This window comes from Jaculus jaculus, chromosome 19 (assembly GCF_020740685.1).
Source record: "Jaculus jaculus isolate mJacJac1 chromosome 19, mJacJac1.mat.Y.cur, whole genome shotgun sequence".
NCBI lineage: Eukaryota > Metazoa > Chordata > Mammalia > Rodentia > Dipodidae > Jaculus > Jaculus jaculus.
In genome coordinates this window covers 1,925,275-1,941,780 of record NC_059120.1, presented here as the reverse complement: position 1 = coordinate 1,941,780, position 16,506 = coordinate 1,925,275, and the positions used below count along the sequence as shown (strand labels likewise).

General features: G+C 42.2%; 1 protein-coding gene across 1 annotated transcript in view; it reads left to right on the top strand.

The window, feature by feature from the left end:
* The window catches only part of Ankrd13c (ankyrin repeat domain 13C), a 66,480-nt gene that overhangs the window by 6,939 nt on the left and 43,035 nt on the right, over positions 1-16,506 (top strand). Inside the window, exon 2 of the mRNA XM_004671369.2 lies at positions 16,274-16,315. Within this exon, the coding sequence (XP_004671426.2) occupies positions 16,274-16,315 (42 nt within the window). The remainder of the gene's footprint in view (positions 1-16,273; positions 16,316-16,506) is intronic.

Below are 16,506 nucleotides of genomic sequence, written 5' to 3'. Positions count from 1 at the left end.
AAAAAAACAAAGTAAAAATAGATTTTTGACACTGTTCTTCTGGTTCTTAATAGCTTATGCTTTTGTTCATTTGTTCAGGGAGCTTCTGACATGGAGCTCACAGTGCTTTAGGTGTTAGGCACTGCAGTGAACAAAACTGACAGTTCCTCACTCATGGAGTTACAGTCTGATGAGCTTGTGGCTGTAAATGAGACATATATAACATAGTCAGTAGGGCTAGAACAAGCAAGCATTGGCAGAACAGGCAGGGGAAGGTGGTGATTGTTTTATTGAGGTCAGGCAGAGGAGACACCAATAAGAGAAAATTAAGCAGCTACATAAGAAAAATTAGGAAGCAGTACCTGTCAGAAAAGAGCAAATGCAAACGTGTTCTACCTTTTGGGACTCAGGACGATGTACTTGTTGACCCAGCTGGCAAGGAGTGTGGTTAGAGTGACATTTGGGAGGAAGCTAGGGGTGAAAGATTTTATATCTACTGTGGGCAACAAAGAAGGGCAGGTTTTCAGCAGAGGAGTGACACCATCTGGTTTTAATAGGCTTTTTCTAGCTGTGATGTGATATAGAGGTGGGGAGGCAGAGGTCAGTGTCATTTACTATTACAGTAAGTGGAAGTGGGGAGAAGTTAGAACTGGTAAGAGTAAATTATGGGTTGGGTGAAAGGTTGTGCATGAGTGAGCTTTACTAATACTGCATTTGTGAGAGTTCAGAATTTTTCAGTTTTACTACTTGTTTGGGTGGGGCTTGATTGTGTCTGTGGAGCTCTGCTCAAGTTAGTACTTGTAATTTCCTGCTTTGTTCTGTAATTAGGGTATATGAAATCAAAACCATCTATATGAACAGAAGTCACCACTTGCCTTTTTGACTGCTGACATTTTCACATTTTCACATGGTTCAAAAGCAGCGTAGAATGCCTTTTTTGGTATTCTAGGTGACACAGAAGGTAATTTTGTCCTGCTGCTGTGAATGACATGGGTTACAAACTGAACCATGTACTTTTGGAGCACTGTTTTAAACTTACAAATGGTAGTTATTGCAGCTCAGACATTTGTCATGTACTTTCTGGAAAATGAATGAAGTGAGTCTGTGACTTCAAGGGACGTAGTAGTACCTGTGAATGAAGGTAGATTTTCTTTTTCTTCAAACCAAATAAGCAAAGCTTGCTGTCTGCACCCCCCCCCCCCCCCCCCGGCCCCGTGTGTATGTGTATGTCTGGCACTATAGTCTAGGGTTTTGCTTGCACCAGGCAGAAAAGCAATATTATATTCCTGATGAGATGTAGAAATAGACATAACTGTCCGGCTTAGCTGTAGTATGCAGATATTGAAGAAATTTGTTTATATCTTCTTGTTTTTTCTCTTTTTGAGGTAGGAATTCACTCTAGCTCAGGCTGACCTTGAACTCTGTAGTCCCAGGCTGTTCTCAGAGTCACAGCATCCTCCTACCTCTGTCTCCCAAGTGGTGGGATTAAAGGCATGCACCACCATACCTGGCTGTTTATATCTTTAATTAAAACATTTAAAATAGGTCTTCTCTTGTCACTCATTAGTTTGGACAGTACAGTTTTTTGAGCTCCTCCCAATGTTTGGAAGCAGTTTCTTTTTTTCCCACCATCATAGTATTTTCACATATTTAAGGGGTAAATTATTGTAATTTGATAAATATAGACAGTCAAGTCAGGGTAATTAGCATTTCTTTCTCCTTAGATATTACCATTTTGTTAAGTGTGTAATTGTAGATAGCAGTTGCCTTATTGTGCCAGACAGTACCAGGATTACTTCTCCCTGATTGTGGTTTTCTGCCCATTATCCTCTCAGTGTTCCCCTCCCTTCTTCCTACTTTCTAGTGGCTCCACTGTGTTCTATTTCTTTCTTTCTTTTTTTTTTTTTAAATTTTTATTTATTTATTTGAGAGCGACACACACAGAGAGAAGGACAGAGAGAGGGAGAGAGAGAGAATGGGCGCGCCAGGGCTTCCAGCCTCTGCAAACGAACTCCAGACGCGTGCGCCCCCTTGTGCATCTGGCTAATGTGGGACCTGGGGAACCGAGCCTCGAACCGGGGTCCTTAGGCTTCACAGGCAAGCGCTTAACCGTTAAGCCATCTCTCCAGCCCTGTGTTCTATTTCTGTGAGATCAACTGTTTTAGTTTCTACAAACAAGTAAAAGCTTCAGGATCTGTCTTTCTATGCCTGTGTAGTTAGCTGCTTTTTTTTGGGGGGGGGGCTTGAGGTAGGTTCTCATTCTAGCCTTGGGTGACCTGGAATTCACTATGGAGGGTGTCCTCCAACTTGCTGGGATTAAAGGCGTGTGCCACCACTCTCAGCTTGCTGTTTTTAAAATATAATTTTATTTATTGATTTACACACAGGAGAGAGAGAATGGGTATGCTGGGGCCTCCAATCACTACAAACAAACTCCAGATTCATGTGCCATTTTGTACATTTGGCTTTATGTGGGTACTGGGGAATTGAACCTAGGCCATTACGCTTTTGCAGGCAAGCACCTTAACTACTGAGCCATCTCTCCAGCACTAGTTAGGTTTTTTTTTTTTTTTTTTGATTCTATAAATGTGTGAGAACATATGGTTATTTACCTTTCTACACCTGGCTTACTTCCCTTAACATAATGTCGTTCACTTCTATCCTATCCATGTTGCCTCAATGACAGGATTAGCCTCTTAATGGATGAACATGCATAGATAGTAGTCCATTGAGTGTACCACACTCAATCCCCCACCTGTCAGAGGTGTTTTTATTAATACAGATCTTGACTGCTGTGCCATAGTAAAACAGGGTTGTGTGGGTGTCTGATAAGCTCCTTTCCTTTGAATGCATGTAGTAATGAGATTATTTGATCAGATGGTGTTTGTATTTTCAGTTTTTTGAGGAAATAGCTTTATAAAATGGTAATTCTAGGATTAGTCAGCTATATTATGAGAGAGCATTTTATTAGAAATTATCTAATGTGAGTATGTGCAGAAATTGCAGTGATCTGTCATGGAACGTGGTTCTGTCTGATCAGAGCACGTTAATGGGGCAAGATAGTGAACTTTGTAAGCTTGCAACTGAGCGGCTGTGAACGGCTCTAAGGTCAGTATGGGTGAGCTCCGTGAAGCTTTCTTCATCTGCTGACCTCTATGTTTCTAACTAAAACAGATGGCAGGAACAAGTCTGTGCCCCATTGTAAGCCACTTTATTATTTTTGCTTTGTTTGAGGTATGGTTTCACTGTAGCCCAGGCTGACCTAGAATTCACTATGTAGCCTCAGGGTGGCCTCAAACCCACTGCAGTCCTCCCACTCTCCCTCCTGAGGGGCTGGGATTAAAGGTGTGCTCTACCACACCCTGCTTGTTTTTATTTATTGGCATTATTTAGCACTCAGAACAACAATGCAGCTATTTCTAGTACTTTTTTTTTTTTGAGATAGGGTCTTGCTGTAGCCCAGGCTGACCTGGACCTCACTCTGTAGTGCCAGGTTGGTGATCCTCCTATGTATGTCTCCACTGAGTGCTGGAATTCTGCACTTTATTCTTTATAAAGAAGTTAAAACCTTTCATGGTATATATTGTCAACTTGACAGGATCTAGAGCCACCTGTGAAGAATTATCTGGGATAGGTTAGCCTCTGGCTATCCTGTAAGAGATTATCATGATCAGGTTAATTAATAATTAAGATGGGTAGGCCTACTTTAGTTGTGAGAAGCACCATTCTCCAAGTTTTGGGGTGTAGGACTACATAAAAAGGAGGTAATTGAGGATAAGCATTCATCACTTTCTACTTCCCCACCATGGACTGAATGTGACCAGATGCCTCAAGTTCTGCCACCCTGATGGCCTGTAACCTGGAACAGTGAGATGAAATAAACCCTTCCTCCCTTAAACTGATTTGTTAAAAAGTAATTTATTTGTGTGTATGGTGCACTATGGTCTCTAGCTGCTGCAAACGAACTTCTGTCTGACTTGTGTATGCTGGGTAATTGAAGCTGGGCCAGTAGATTTTGTAAGCAAGTACCTTTAACCATTGAACCATTCCCCCAATCCCACCTTGAACCAATTTTTGTCAGGTATTTTGTCCCATCATCTAGAAGTTAACTAATACAAAGCCAAAGAAATGAGCGTCTAGGAAGGCTTGTTTTAGTTCAGAGCTCAACTAATCTGGGGGTGGTGGCTCAGGCAGAACAAGAGGCCTACTTAATAAAGGCCTTAATGAAGAAACTTGCCAGGAATTTCCAGGTGTAGTGGCACATGCCTTTAATCCCAGCAATTGAAAGGCCGAGGTAGGATCTCTGTGAGTTTGAGACCAGCCTGAAACTATATAGTGAATTCCAGGTTAATCTGGGTTAGAGTGAGATCCTGCCTTGAAAAACAGACAATAAAGTGTCAGGAATATGCACTTTGATTGCAGTTCTGACAAGCTCACTGTCCTTCAGTTCCTTATGTATTTATTTAAATGCAGTTCGTAACCACATTGACCATGTGTGGTGGTTTGAATAGATGGTCCACTGTTGGGCTCCTTCCTGCTCAGGTAGTGCCCAGGGAAGAACCAGGCCTGCTGGTTCTTTCCTAGGGGTCGAGGGGATGATGAGCATGGGACCACCCAGAAACCTCTCCTGGCCACGGGAGAAAAAACCACACTGAGTTGGGAGTCCTTTTGAAGCAGGAGCTCAACTTTATTGTTACAGGCGAGTGTTTATATAATGTTGAGAAAGAAGGCGGAGACTTTAGGGTGGGGTGAGATGTAAGGGCCAATAGCACACTGCGACCTTTGAGATGCATGAGCGGGAGACTCTAACTTCCCGTGCTGAAGTGGCAGGCCAGAGGCCATTTGGCCCCTGCTGAGTTCTAAGTGCCCACAGGCAGGGATTCTAATGTCCTGTGTGGAAATAGCAAGCCACATATAGCAGGCCAAGCGCCCTGCAGAGTCATTGCTGGGTGGAGGCAATTTGGCTAGGGAAGTTCCATTAGGCCTCATGTCAGGGCCTCTCAAGGCCCAACAGTCCACAATATATTCAGTTTTTCATTGTTTGTAGTTTGCTGGAGGCAGTGTCACTGGGTGGATCTTAAGGTGTGATGGTGGATTTCAGATTTCAATCTAAAGATATGCAAAGTGTGCCTAACAGGAGTTCCTGAAGGGTCCTTTTTGGCTTTTGGCCTGTGCTTCTCTCTCTCTGCTTGGTCCTGTGAAAGCAGGCCAGCTTCTTCTGCCATTATGGAACTTCCCCTGGACCTGTAAGCTTCAATAAATCTGTTCCTCCATAACTGTGCTTGGTCTGGAAGCTCATCTCAGCGAACCTGATCTGTCTGTTACACCATGTAAGTACAGTTCATGGTTTATAGTACATCACAGTTTTGCAGCCATCACTCCAAAGAAGACAATAGCTTTTAGTTTGCATTTGTTTTTTATTAATTAAAAATATTCAATTTATTTTATTTATTTGAGAAAGGGGGAGGCAGATTGAGAGAAAGAGACTAGGTAGGCCAGGGCCTTCAGCCATTGCAAATGAACTCCAGATGTGCTACATGGGTCCTGGGGACTTGAACTTGGGTCCTCTGGCTTTGCAGGCAAGTGCCTTAACTGCTAAGCCGTCCATGTCTTAGCTTGCATTTCTAATTCTAGCTTTTCCCTAGCCTCAAACAATTACTAGTTAACTTTCTGTAAACATTTACTATCTCTGGACATTCCACATAAATAGAGCCCATGGTATACTTTCACTTGAGCAGTGTTAGCAAGGTTTATCCTTACAGCATATCAGTTCCTTACTCTTTCTTTGCCTAGTACTCTTATGTGGTATGGTGTACCGTATTTTACTTACATATTGTTAGTTAATGGATTACTGTTGTTTATATAGCGAATACTGTGGTTCATTGTATTGATGTATTGATTATTGAGTTTTGTAGAAAGTTTTGGAGCTTGTTTGTCTTTCAAGATTGCTTTTGTATATTCTCTGTTTGAGTTTCTTCATGTGAGTTTTAAGATTAGCTTGTCAGTGTCTGGAAGAAAAATTTTGGGTAGTGGGACCTGATACTTGAGAAGAAGTAATTCAAGGGAGGAAGGATTTAGTTTTGGTTTGAGGATACATTCCATGGTGGGGAAGGTGTGGTGGCATGAGCAGTTCACATCTTGGCAATGGGAGTATGAGACTGTTTTCTCACTTCTTGGGGGACAGGAATTAGGGTGCTCAAATGTCTCTCTCCTTTTCCCCGTTTTATTCAGTTCTGTACCCTAGCTCGGGATGGTGCAGCCCACAATAGGTCAGATCTTTCTTCATTTCATCCTCTCTGGAAATGCCCTCATAGTCATACCCAAAGGTGTGCCTTATTAATGCCCTAAGCTTTTTTAAATCAAGTAGACACTAAAGATTATGCACCACACTTACAAAAAATCATTTTAAAGATGCTTTTAGAAACTACAAGTTTCTGTGCCAGGTGTGACTATGAATTGCTGATCAGGTTGGCCACAGAGGCCCCTAAGTCACTATATATAGGCTGCTATTCTTGCTCTTGGTTTCCCAACAAAGCTAGATGTTAACTCCCTGTTGCTGAAGACATTACAGGCTTTAGTTGCAGGACTGACTGAGAAATCAAGCTGAAATTGAGCTAGAAGTCTCCCTAATGGCTCAGTTGCTTTTGCTTGCTTGAAAAGCCTAACCACCCAGGTTTGATTCCCTTGGGCCACATGCACGAAGTGGCACAAGTGTCTGGAGTTTGTTTGCAGTGGCTAAAGCCCCTTGGCATACCCATATATTCTCATTCTCTTTAATTCTAGACTCAGGAGGGTGAGTTAGGAGGCACTGTGAGTTTGAGGCCAGCCAGATTACAGAGTGAGTTCCTGGTCAGCCTGGGCTTTAGTAAGGCCCTGCCTCAAAAACCAAACCAAAAAATAGATAAATAAATACAGAAATAGTATGACAATATAGAATGTTGATTAAGTAATGTAGAAAATGCACTCAAAAACAAAGAGCAAACGAGTAAATTGAAAAGGTGAATAGAAATGTGGAGGGCAGCTTTGTGTGTTTTTAATTTTTTTTTGTATTTTATTCACTAATCATCTAAGAGAAAAAGGGGAAGACAGAGAGATAGGCCAACAGAGAGAATGAGAATGGGCTAACCAGGGTTTCTGTGATGGCATATGAACTCCAGACTCAGGGGCCACTTAGTACATCTGCCTTACCCAGGTTGTTAGGCTCTGTAGGCAAGCGCCTTAACCTTTAAGCCATCTCTCCAGCCCAGCTTTGTGTATTTTATTTGCTGTATAATATGTATTTTCATAGAATTAGATTGGATTGGAGTAACAAGAAGCTTCCATCTTCTTTTGTGTTTTTTGTTCTTTTTTAGTATTTTTTTTATTGACAACTTCCATAATTATAGATAATAACCCTTGGTAATTCCCTCCCTACCCCACTTTCCCCTTTGAAACTCCACTTTCCATCATATCCCCTTCCTCTCTCAATCATTCTCTCTCTTATTTTGATGTCATGATCTTTTCCTCCTATTATGATGGTCTTGTGTAGGTAGTGTCAGGTTCTGTGAAGTCATGGATGTCCAGATCATTTTGTGTCTGGAGGAGCACGTTGTAAGGAGTCCTACCCTTCCTTTGGCTCTTACATTCTTTCTACCACCTCTTCTGCAATGGACCCTGGGCCTTGGAAGGTGTGATAGAGATATTGCAGTGCTGAGTACTCCTCTGTCACTTCTCAGGACCATGGTGCCTTCTGAGTCATCTGAAAAAAAGTCACCGCCATCTGAAAAGAGAAGCTTCTTTAACCAAAAGTGAGACTAGCATAAATACATGGGTATGAACATTAAGAGAAGAGCTTATTGGGCAGTTTGATGAGCCTAGTATATACATTTAGCCAGACAGCAGCAGATGTTACACCCCTAGGGCTCATGACTACCCCATTTGTATGTTTTCAGTATCAGGGATGTATTCTCTCCCATGGAGAGGGCCTCCCATCCAATTAGTTGGTTTTCCCCATAACAGACATGCCACTATTGCACCCGTTGTCTCATTTGGCCTGACTGGCCAAATATAAGGCTTGCAGTGTCCACTATTAACTGTCTACACTGGTGATTTCTCTTTCTCTTATTGAACTGCCTGCATGTGCAACCTTGTGCTTATTTCACCTTTCTGTGTCTGTCTTTTGTGGAATATGGAGAGTTGAACACGGGTCTTAGGCTTCACAGACAAGCATCTTAACCCATGAGCCATCTCTCCAGCCCTAAAATAAGATTTTTTTTGTAGTATGTGCTATGTGTGCATGCATGTATTCATATGTGTACGTAGGTGTACTTTTTTGTACATGCACATGTGTGGAGGCCAGAGTTGGGCATCAAGTGTCTTTTTCAGTTACTCTACACAGGGTCTTTTGCTGAACCTGGAGCTCTCCCACTTGGCTAGACTAGCTGGCCAGGAAGCCATCAGGATACTCCTTGTCCCTGTCCCAGCACTGGGATTACAGGTGTGTGCTGCCGCAGCAGTGTTTCACCGAGGTGCTGGGATCTGAACTCAGATCCTTACGCTTGTGAAGCACTTGACCCTGTAACCATTTTTCCAGCCCCTAAAAATCAGTTTTAACTTTCTTGGGGGGGGGGAGGGAGGGTTTTGAAGTAGGGTCTCCTTCTAGCTCAGGCTGATCTAGTATTCACTATGTAGTCTCGGGGTGGTCTGGAACTCACTTCATTCTTCCTACCTCTGCCTCCCAAGTGCTGAGACAAAGGTGTGCGCCACCACACCTAGCTAGAGTTTAACTTTTAAAAATTACTTATTAGAGAAGGGTAGAGGGAGTAAGAATGGATGCACCAGAGATTCCAGACACATACACCACTTTGTGCCTATGGCTTAGCATGAATACTGGAGATTGAATTTAGGCCATTAAGCTTTGCAAGCAAGTACCTTTAACCACTGTGGCGTGTCTTTCAGCCTCAAGAGTTTAACTTTTTATTGAAATAATCCAGACCCACAGAAAAGTTGCAAGCATGGTCCAATGAGCGGTTGTTAACATACTTTTCTTCTGCTTGTCATTTGTCTATAATCAGTCAGTATAACCTAACAATTGTTTGTGTAGGTGTTTCGTTGCCTTTGGTGTTATAAATAAGCCATAGGTTATTTATGATATGCAGGAGGATGTATAGAGATTGTTAGTAGAAGCTACCTCATTTGTAAGCAGGATTTATGCATCCTCAGATTTTATTTGCCAGCAGGAGGCGTGCTGGGACAAATCTCCTATGAGTTCCAAGGAATGATTGTTCATATGATTATGATTCATTTTCTGTCATTTCTGAAAGTATGTTGAAAACATGATGTCATTTTACCCTAGACACAGTAGCATTTTCCTCTTTGGTCACAATATAATGAACACATTCATACTATTTATTATTGATAGCACAGTAGTATTTAACAGATGGCATACCATCCAGTTTTCCCTGAGTACCCTAGCAGTGTTTGTAACTTGTTGTTTGATCCAAGGTGGAACCAAGAGGCATGCATTGTGTTCGTTTTTTTTCTCTTTGGGCTTATTAATTAAAAAATAATAAATTGAGATGTTTTACACATAAAATTTGGGTTTTACACACAAAAAATGGGGTTCCATGTGATGTTGTTGGTATTATTTTAGAATTGGTGAAGACTCCTACAGTGTACAAGTAAAGTTACCAAGCTGGGGGGAGTGGCTCACACCTATAATCCCAGCACGCAGGTTGTTAAGGCAGGAGGACTGCTGTGAATTCAAGGCTGACCTGCACAACAGAGTGAATTCCAGGTCATTCTGGGCTAGAATGAGGACTGCAGCAAATAAATAATAACAAAAGGAAAGGAAGAAACAGGTTACCTTTGGTCTTAGGGCATCATTGCTGTATTATGTTTTATTAGAACATGGTATGGTACCTTCAAGCTACAGAATTCTTTCTAGACAGGTACTCATTTGTGAAGGCAATAACAACATTCTAGAAAATGCTCAGTCAGAAATTGGCTAGCCAGCATGATTTCATTCCTGGGAAATATTACTCAATAGAAATTAGATGAGTGACTCAAGGAAGACATGTTTCAGAAATGGCTGAAGATGAACATTGAGTTGATTAAGGTAAGTCTGGTAGTTATAGCAAATACAGTAAGAGTATTGAGAGCAAGTGTCCAAACCAAAAAAATAAAAAGGTCTCACGTGTTGAGGAACATTCATTCTAATAAGGCTAAGAAAGGTTGATAACCACTCATTCAATTAATAAAAAGGGACTGGGAAAATTGCTCCGTGGCTAACGGCACTTGCTTGTGAAGCCTAATGACCGGGGTTTAGCCTACCAGGTAAAGCTGGGCAGGCATTTGTTTGCAGCAGCAAGAGATCCTTGGTGTGCTCATACATATATGTGAATATACACACAACTACAATTAAAGAAAAAAAAAATAGAGGGGTTGGAGAGATGGCTTAGCCGTTCAGGCACTTGCAGTGAAGCCTGAGGACCCAGGTTTGACCTACATAAGCCAGATGTACAAGGTGGCACATGCATCTGAAGTTTGTTTGCAGTGGCTGGAGGCTCTGGTGTGCCCATTCTCCCTCTCTCTCTCAAATACAGAAATAAAATGGATTTTTTTTTTTTTTTAATTAGAAAAGAGGCTTCAGGACAAATAAAAGTACTGATTGTGTGCTGGAGATATGGCTTGGCTGTTGGGATGCTTGCCAACAAAGCTAAAAGACCCAGGTTTGATTTACCAGTTTTACCCACATAAAGCCAGATGCACAAGTGCTTCATGCATCTGGAGTTTGTTTGCAGTGGCTAGAGGGCCCTGGCATGCTCTTTCTCTGTCTACTTCTTTCTCTCAAATAAAATGTTAAAAATTAAAATACTGATCTTTTTTATCAAAGAAATAAAAATTTTTACATAAGTATGACTTCACAATTTTGTAAAAAGTGCTGATTTGATACAAATAGAGTTTACATATGTCTACACTCTTTGTTGTAAAAATAAAATAAAAACAGAATAGAAAGCCGGGCATGGTGGCACACACCTTTAATCCCAGCACTTGGGAGGCAGAGGTAGGAGGATCACAGTGAATTCATGACTATATAGTGAATTTCAGGTCAGCCTGAGCTAGAGTGAGACCCTACCTGGAAAAACAAAAACAAACAAAAACCCTGCAACAACAACAGAAACAGAATAGAGAAGCAAAGCATTTAAAAAGCAAATATTCCTCCAAAAGTCTGACTGTAGGTAGGCAAGCTTTCTGCGCCCACTTACGTTAGTAGTGACTCATGCAGTTACAAGTGACGAGTCACTGCAAACTGCTAGTAGGCACAGGCTTACCGGACCTGGAGGAGAAAAGCCAGCACTGGGTATGCTTACCCCAGACCATGATGCTGTGGTGTCTTTGTGCTCTGTTGTTCAAGATTGTTCCTCCCTGCACAGCAGGCTTTGCCTGTGTGAACTTTTCACTCTCCTTTGTAATGTAGTCCTGGGTGATTTTTTTTTAAATTCTCATTTATTTATTTTTTTGCTCAGGTTAGCTCCCCTTTACATTGCATGTTTACCAGTGTCCTCCCCAGGGACAATAGAAACGTCCATACATTTCTAGATGTCCTTGGGGAGAACTGACTGATAGATTGTTAGAAGATGCACAGCAAGATAAAGTCTTGGGCTCAGGGTTTTGTGTGTCTGGTGGTGGCCAGTGTCCCCCTTCCTTTCCTCTGCATCTCAAAAACTGCAGAAGTGCTGTGGAGCCAGGTGGAAATCCTGCCCTTCCCTGAATTGGGTTTCTCACCACCTGAGACTGCGTTTGGTTTGTGGGCTCTCCCTTCCTGTACTGAGAGATGGGCCTTGACACTCAGGAACAGAGGAACAAAGTGCCTGGGAACAAAAGTATTAACTCCAACAAGATTGAATTTAAAACAAAGATGATTTTAAAACACGCTGAGGGCTGGAGAAATGGATTAGCAGTTAAGGCCCTTGCCTGCAAAGCCCAAGAACTCATGTCCAAGGCCCATGTAAGCCAGATGCCCAGTGATGCAAGCACGTAATATCGCACATGTGCACAAGGAGGTATAGGCATCTGGAGTTCATTTGCAGTGGCTGAGGGCCCTGGAGTGCCAATTCTGTCTTCCTCTCTGTCTCTCTCAAAATAATAAAAAGTTAAAATAAATGGTGCCGAGTAATTATATATTTACAGGTGTATGTTATATACAGTGCACATGTGTAGGTCAGGGGACAATCTTGTATCTTCCACATCGTTTGAGATAGGGTCTCTCGGCAGTACAAATGAGAGCTAATCTAGTATTAAAGTATTAACTTCTTCTGGTTTCACCATCCATTGTCTTTACATGGATACTAGAGAATTGAAGTCAGATAGGTGCGGCTTTGCAAGCAGACATCTTTAACTGCTGATCTCCCAAGCCCCCTGAGTAATTATATTAAAAAAATTTTTTTTTTTTGCATGTGTGTATGTGAGTGTGTATTTGGCCAGGGTCTCTTGCCTCTGCAAACAAATGCTTATCCAGCCTTATATGTATGGCTGGGGAATTGAACCCTGTCCAGCAGTCTTTGCCAGCAATTGTCTTTAAATGCTGAGCCATCTCCCTGGCTCCTGTGTATAATTGTTTTTTGATTTTAGGTGTTACCACTAGTCTCTGCAAGCTATTGTATCTTTATGCGTTAACTCTATCTAAGTACACAAACAATAATGCAGATAAACTTGAAACAGAACTTTGTGTCCAATAATGGTGGATGTTTTAATTGGGAAGTCTTGGGTAAAAGCAAGAGTAAGGTCTCGTGTCTGAAGAGCACTGGAGAGCCGCCAGTAGAAACTGCAGCAGCATTCAGCAGACGTGATTTAAAGTTTTGCACCTGCCATTTTAGGTTAATTTGCACGGTGGCTTTTGCAAACCCCAGAGAAGTGGCTAAGAAGATGATCGCCTTACTGAGTTACTTGGGTCAAAAAAGAATGAGGTCAGGGCCTTTAGGTGGGTTTGCCTACAGAGGCAGTGTGAACCGAAAGCCAGCCAGTTCGCTTGCTGACTGAAATCCAGCCTCCAGGCATTGCTGAGGCCTGGACCGAAATGCTAGCCCCTGGATTAGGTTTTCTGGCAGTCAGTGTGGTTCTCCAGCTGGCCATTTATTTGTTTTTGAGACTTAAACATTTCAATCGAGATGAGCTGCATGATAAGGAAACCAAGCACCTTGTAAGAACTGTGGAAACTGGGGTTCTGGGGTGCTTCCTGGAACCTCAAACCCTGAGTTCATACCTGCAAACTAACCAAAGAATTGGCAATTCCAGATTCAAGAGAATGATTTTTTAAAAATTTTTATTAGCATTTTCCATGATTATAAAAAATCCCGTGGTAATTCCCTCCCTCCCCCCCTTTCCCCTTTGAAATTAAGAGAATGATTTTTTAAATGCCACATTTTATTCAGATTTTACAAGGGAGTGTGGAAAGTGGAAGGCTGGGAGGTAAGGGGAGATAAAATGTGGAGAAGAGAAGTACACCATGTGGAGCCCGAAAGCCCATGTGTAGCTCAGGAGTGCATGTGACCAGATGCAGATCTGAGGAAAAAGTGTGGAAAGAAGGAAGAAATTTCAAGGAGCTCCTGCCATGTGGGGAGTTCTTGGGTATAGAGATCCCATGTGGAGAGTAAGGGTCAGAGGGCCAGGCAATTCCAGACCCAGCTAAGGGAAAACACACACACAGCTGGAACTTCCCGAGTGATCACAGAGCCACTGTCTTCCCCTTAAAAGGTATTTATAACCTTAAGGTGGTGGGCTGTCTTTTGGCTCAGGTGAACCAGAGGGCCAGATGGCTGGTTAGGGCAAGGGCTGTCTCAGGAACAGATTACTTGGTACCAAGTTCCAGGGGCTGAACTTGACCAAACACAATGTTTAAATCCTGTGAAAGACCTCCCTCCCAGGAGGGGTCCTCACTGTTTATGGAAAAACAGGTCTCTAGGGAACTAGGCAAAAGATAAGTCAGCCTGTGCCTTTCACCTTCAGGGGTCCAGTCACCTTAACTCTACCACCCCTTTCTCAGAACCATGGAGAGATAGTAAGAGAACAGGTCCACTGGGGTTTCACATACTTTAACACTTCCTAGAGGGTGAAGGTAAATTGGGGTACTTAATTATGCTTGAGCATTTTAGTGGAGAATTGACACTACTAATTAAGTTCTCAAATGGGAAGTGTAATAACTGAAATAAAGAACTAAGTGTATGGGCTTAGCAGCAGTTTGGACCCTGCAGAAGACAGAATTCATGACTCAGGAGACAGGACTGTGGTGAAGGATAGAGAACCAAAGGAATTTTAAAAAAGAACAGTGGTGAGATGAAGAAAGTTAACTTTATTTGTTAAATCCAAGAGACAGGGCCTAAATGTTAATTGAAAAGAAACTTGTTGAGAATTTTCCAAAATTCAGCAATCCACCCAACCAGAACAAAGAAGCACATCAGAATGTTTGGTTGAAAATGTAAAAGTAAATCTCAAATGGACATAGGAATAAAGAAGGCCACATTGCTTTCAAAGGAAGCATGATGGAAAGTCATCTGGCTTCTCATCAACAAAATGAAACCATGTGACCCCAACAGAATGTTGAAGAAAATACTTAGTAAGCAGTGATTGTATAATAATTATCTGAAGTTTGTCCTTTAATCTTGAAGGTTGTGGTTCTGTAGATGAAACAGGCCTGGGCTGAGGGTGTGGCTCAGTGTTAGAGGCTTACCTAGCATGCACAAAGCTGGGATTTTATCACCACCACTCACTCCCCAGAGGAAACGTGAGCTGCAGTTGGTGGTACATACCTGTAGTCCCAGCATTGGGGAGACTTTGGAAGATCATGGGTTCAAAAAGTAGCCAAACGTAGTGTCTTTGGGATAGATGGGTCTTATTTTTGCTTTTTTCAAGGTAGGGCCCCACTCAAGCTCAGGCTGACCTGGGATTCACTGTTAGTCTCAGGGTGGCCTTGAACTCACAGAGATCCTCCTGCCTTTGCTTCTCAAGTGCTAGGATTAAAGGTGTGCACCACTATGCCCAGCTTTTTTTTTTTTAATTAAGTATATACTTTGTATGGATATATCATATGTTGGTACCATCCTTTCCCTCCTCCCTGCTCCCTTTCCACTTAGGGCCCTCCTCAGTGGGATTGCTGGTGTTGCTCCCCATGGAGTTGTGGGTTATGATTTGTGAGAGCAGCAGTCAGACATTCGAGTCGGGGGGCATTTCCTTCCTTGAGCCATGGTGGGTTTGTTTACTTCAGTGTTGATCTCTCAAGAGCTTCTAGATCTCTGCTTTGGTATGTGTTGAGTATCCTCAGTGTTTGTCTCCTTCACCCAGGCTCAGGTTATCTGGTGTGCCAGGACCTCCAGTCAGACACTTGCGCCCCCTTGTGCATCTGGCTTACGGGGGTCCTGGGGAATCTAACCTGGGTCCTTTGGCTTTTCAGAGAAGTGCCTTAACCACTAAGCCATCCTTCCAGCCCTCTTCACTCTTTTCTTTCTTCATACTATAGCCCAGGCTGGCTTAAACTGGCCTTAATCTTCTGGGATTACAGGTCTGTGCTCCTAGGCCTGGCTCTTCTGATCCATCTCTTCTGTGTTCTTTCCCTTCCTGCTCCCTCCTTTCTTCTCTTTTTCTCCTCCTTTCTCTTTCCTGTCTTTTCTCCCCTTATTCTCTATTCTCTCCTGTCCTTTATCCCTCTTCTTTCTTTTCTCCTGTCCTCTCCCTTTTCTTTACTCTTTTCTTTCCCTCTCATCCTCTCCTCTTTGTTGTGCTGTTTTTGAGACAAGGTGTCATGTAGCTCAGGCTGACTCACTGCATATCCATAGCTAGCCTTGAACTCCTCATAATTTCTCTGCCTAAGCCTTGAGAGTACTGGGATTCTAGGAAGTTGCCACCATGTCCTGCTTAACCTGTGTATTTCTCATTCATTCCCAAGGCTGACTTCAGTGTGGTCCATCCTATAAACAGGGACATAGGCAAGTCAGGAGCTCAGTGTTCCATTGCCAGAGTGATGTCCTCTGTTCTCAAAGTTATTTGCTTCCTGTTGGTATCCAGCAACTCCGAACAATGAGGATGAGGATTGAATCTTGCTGCTTTTGGAGGATGAAAAAAATATATAAATTGTTTCCTAAAAGAATAGAGAAAGATGTGATAACAGAAGGAATCTGAACTCTGGGAAAGTCTCAAACCACATTGTTCTGTAGTTATGTTATTTTTGCTTGAAATTTGTCATTGAAGGAGCTGTAATCACCCTTAAGTAAGATTTCTTATGTTGCTATGACTTCTAATTTAATTTTGTTTTTAATTTTAGGAAACACTCCTTTACATCTTGCTGTGATGTTAGGAAACAAAGGTTAGTATATATTTTATTGTATGTTTAACTTCACCTGTGCATAGTCACCTTAAAAAGCGATGATCAGTTTTGTCCTCAGTTTTATAAAAGCTAGCCTGATTGTGCTATTTGTTAATTATAATAGGATTTAATATATTAAAATTAATACCAGCCAGGCATGGTAGTGCATGCCTTTAATCCCAGCATGTGGG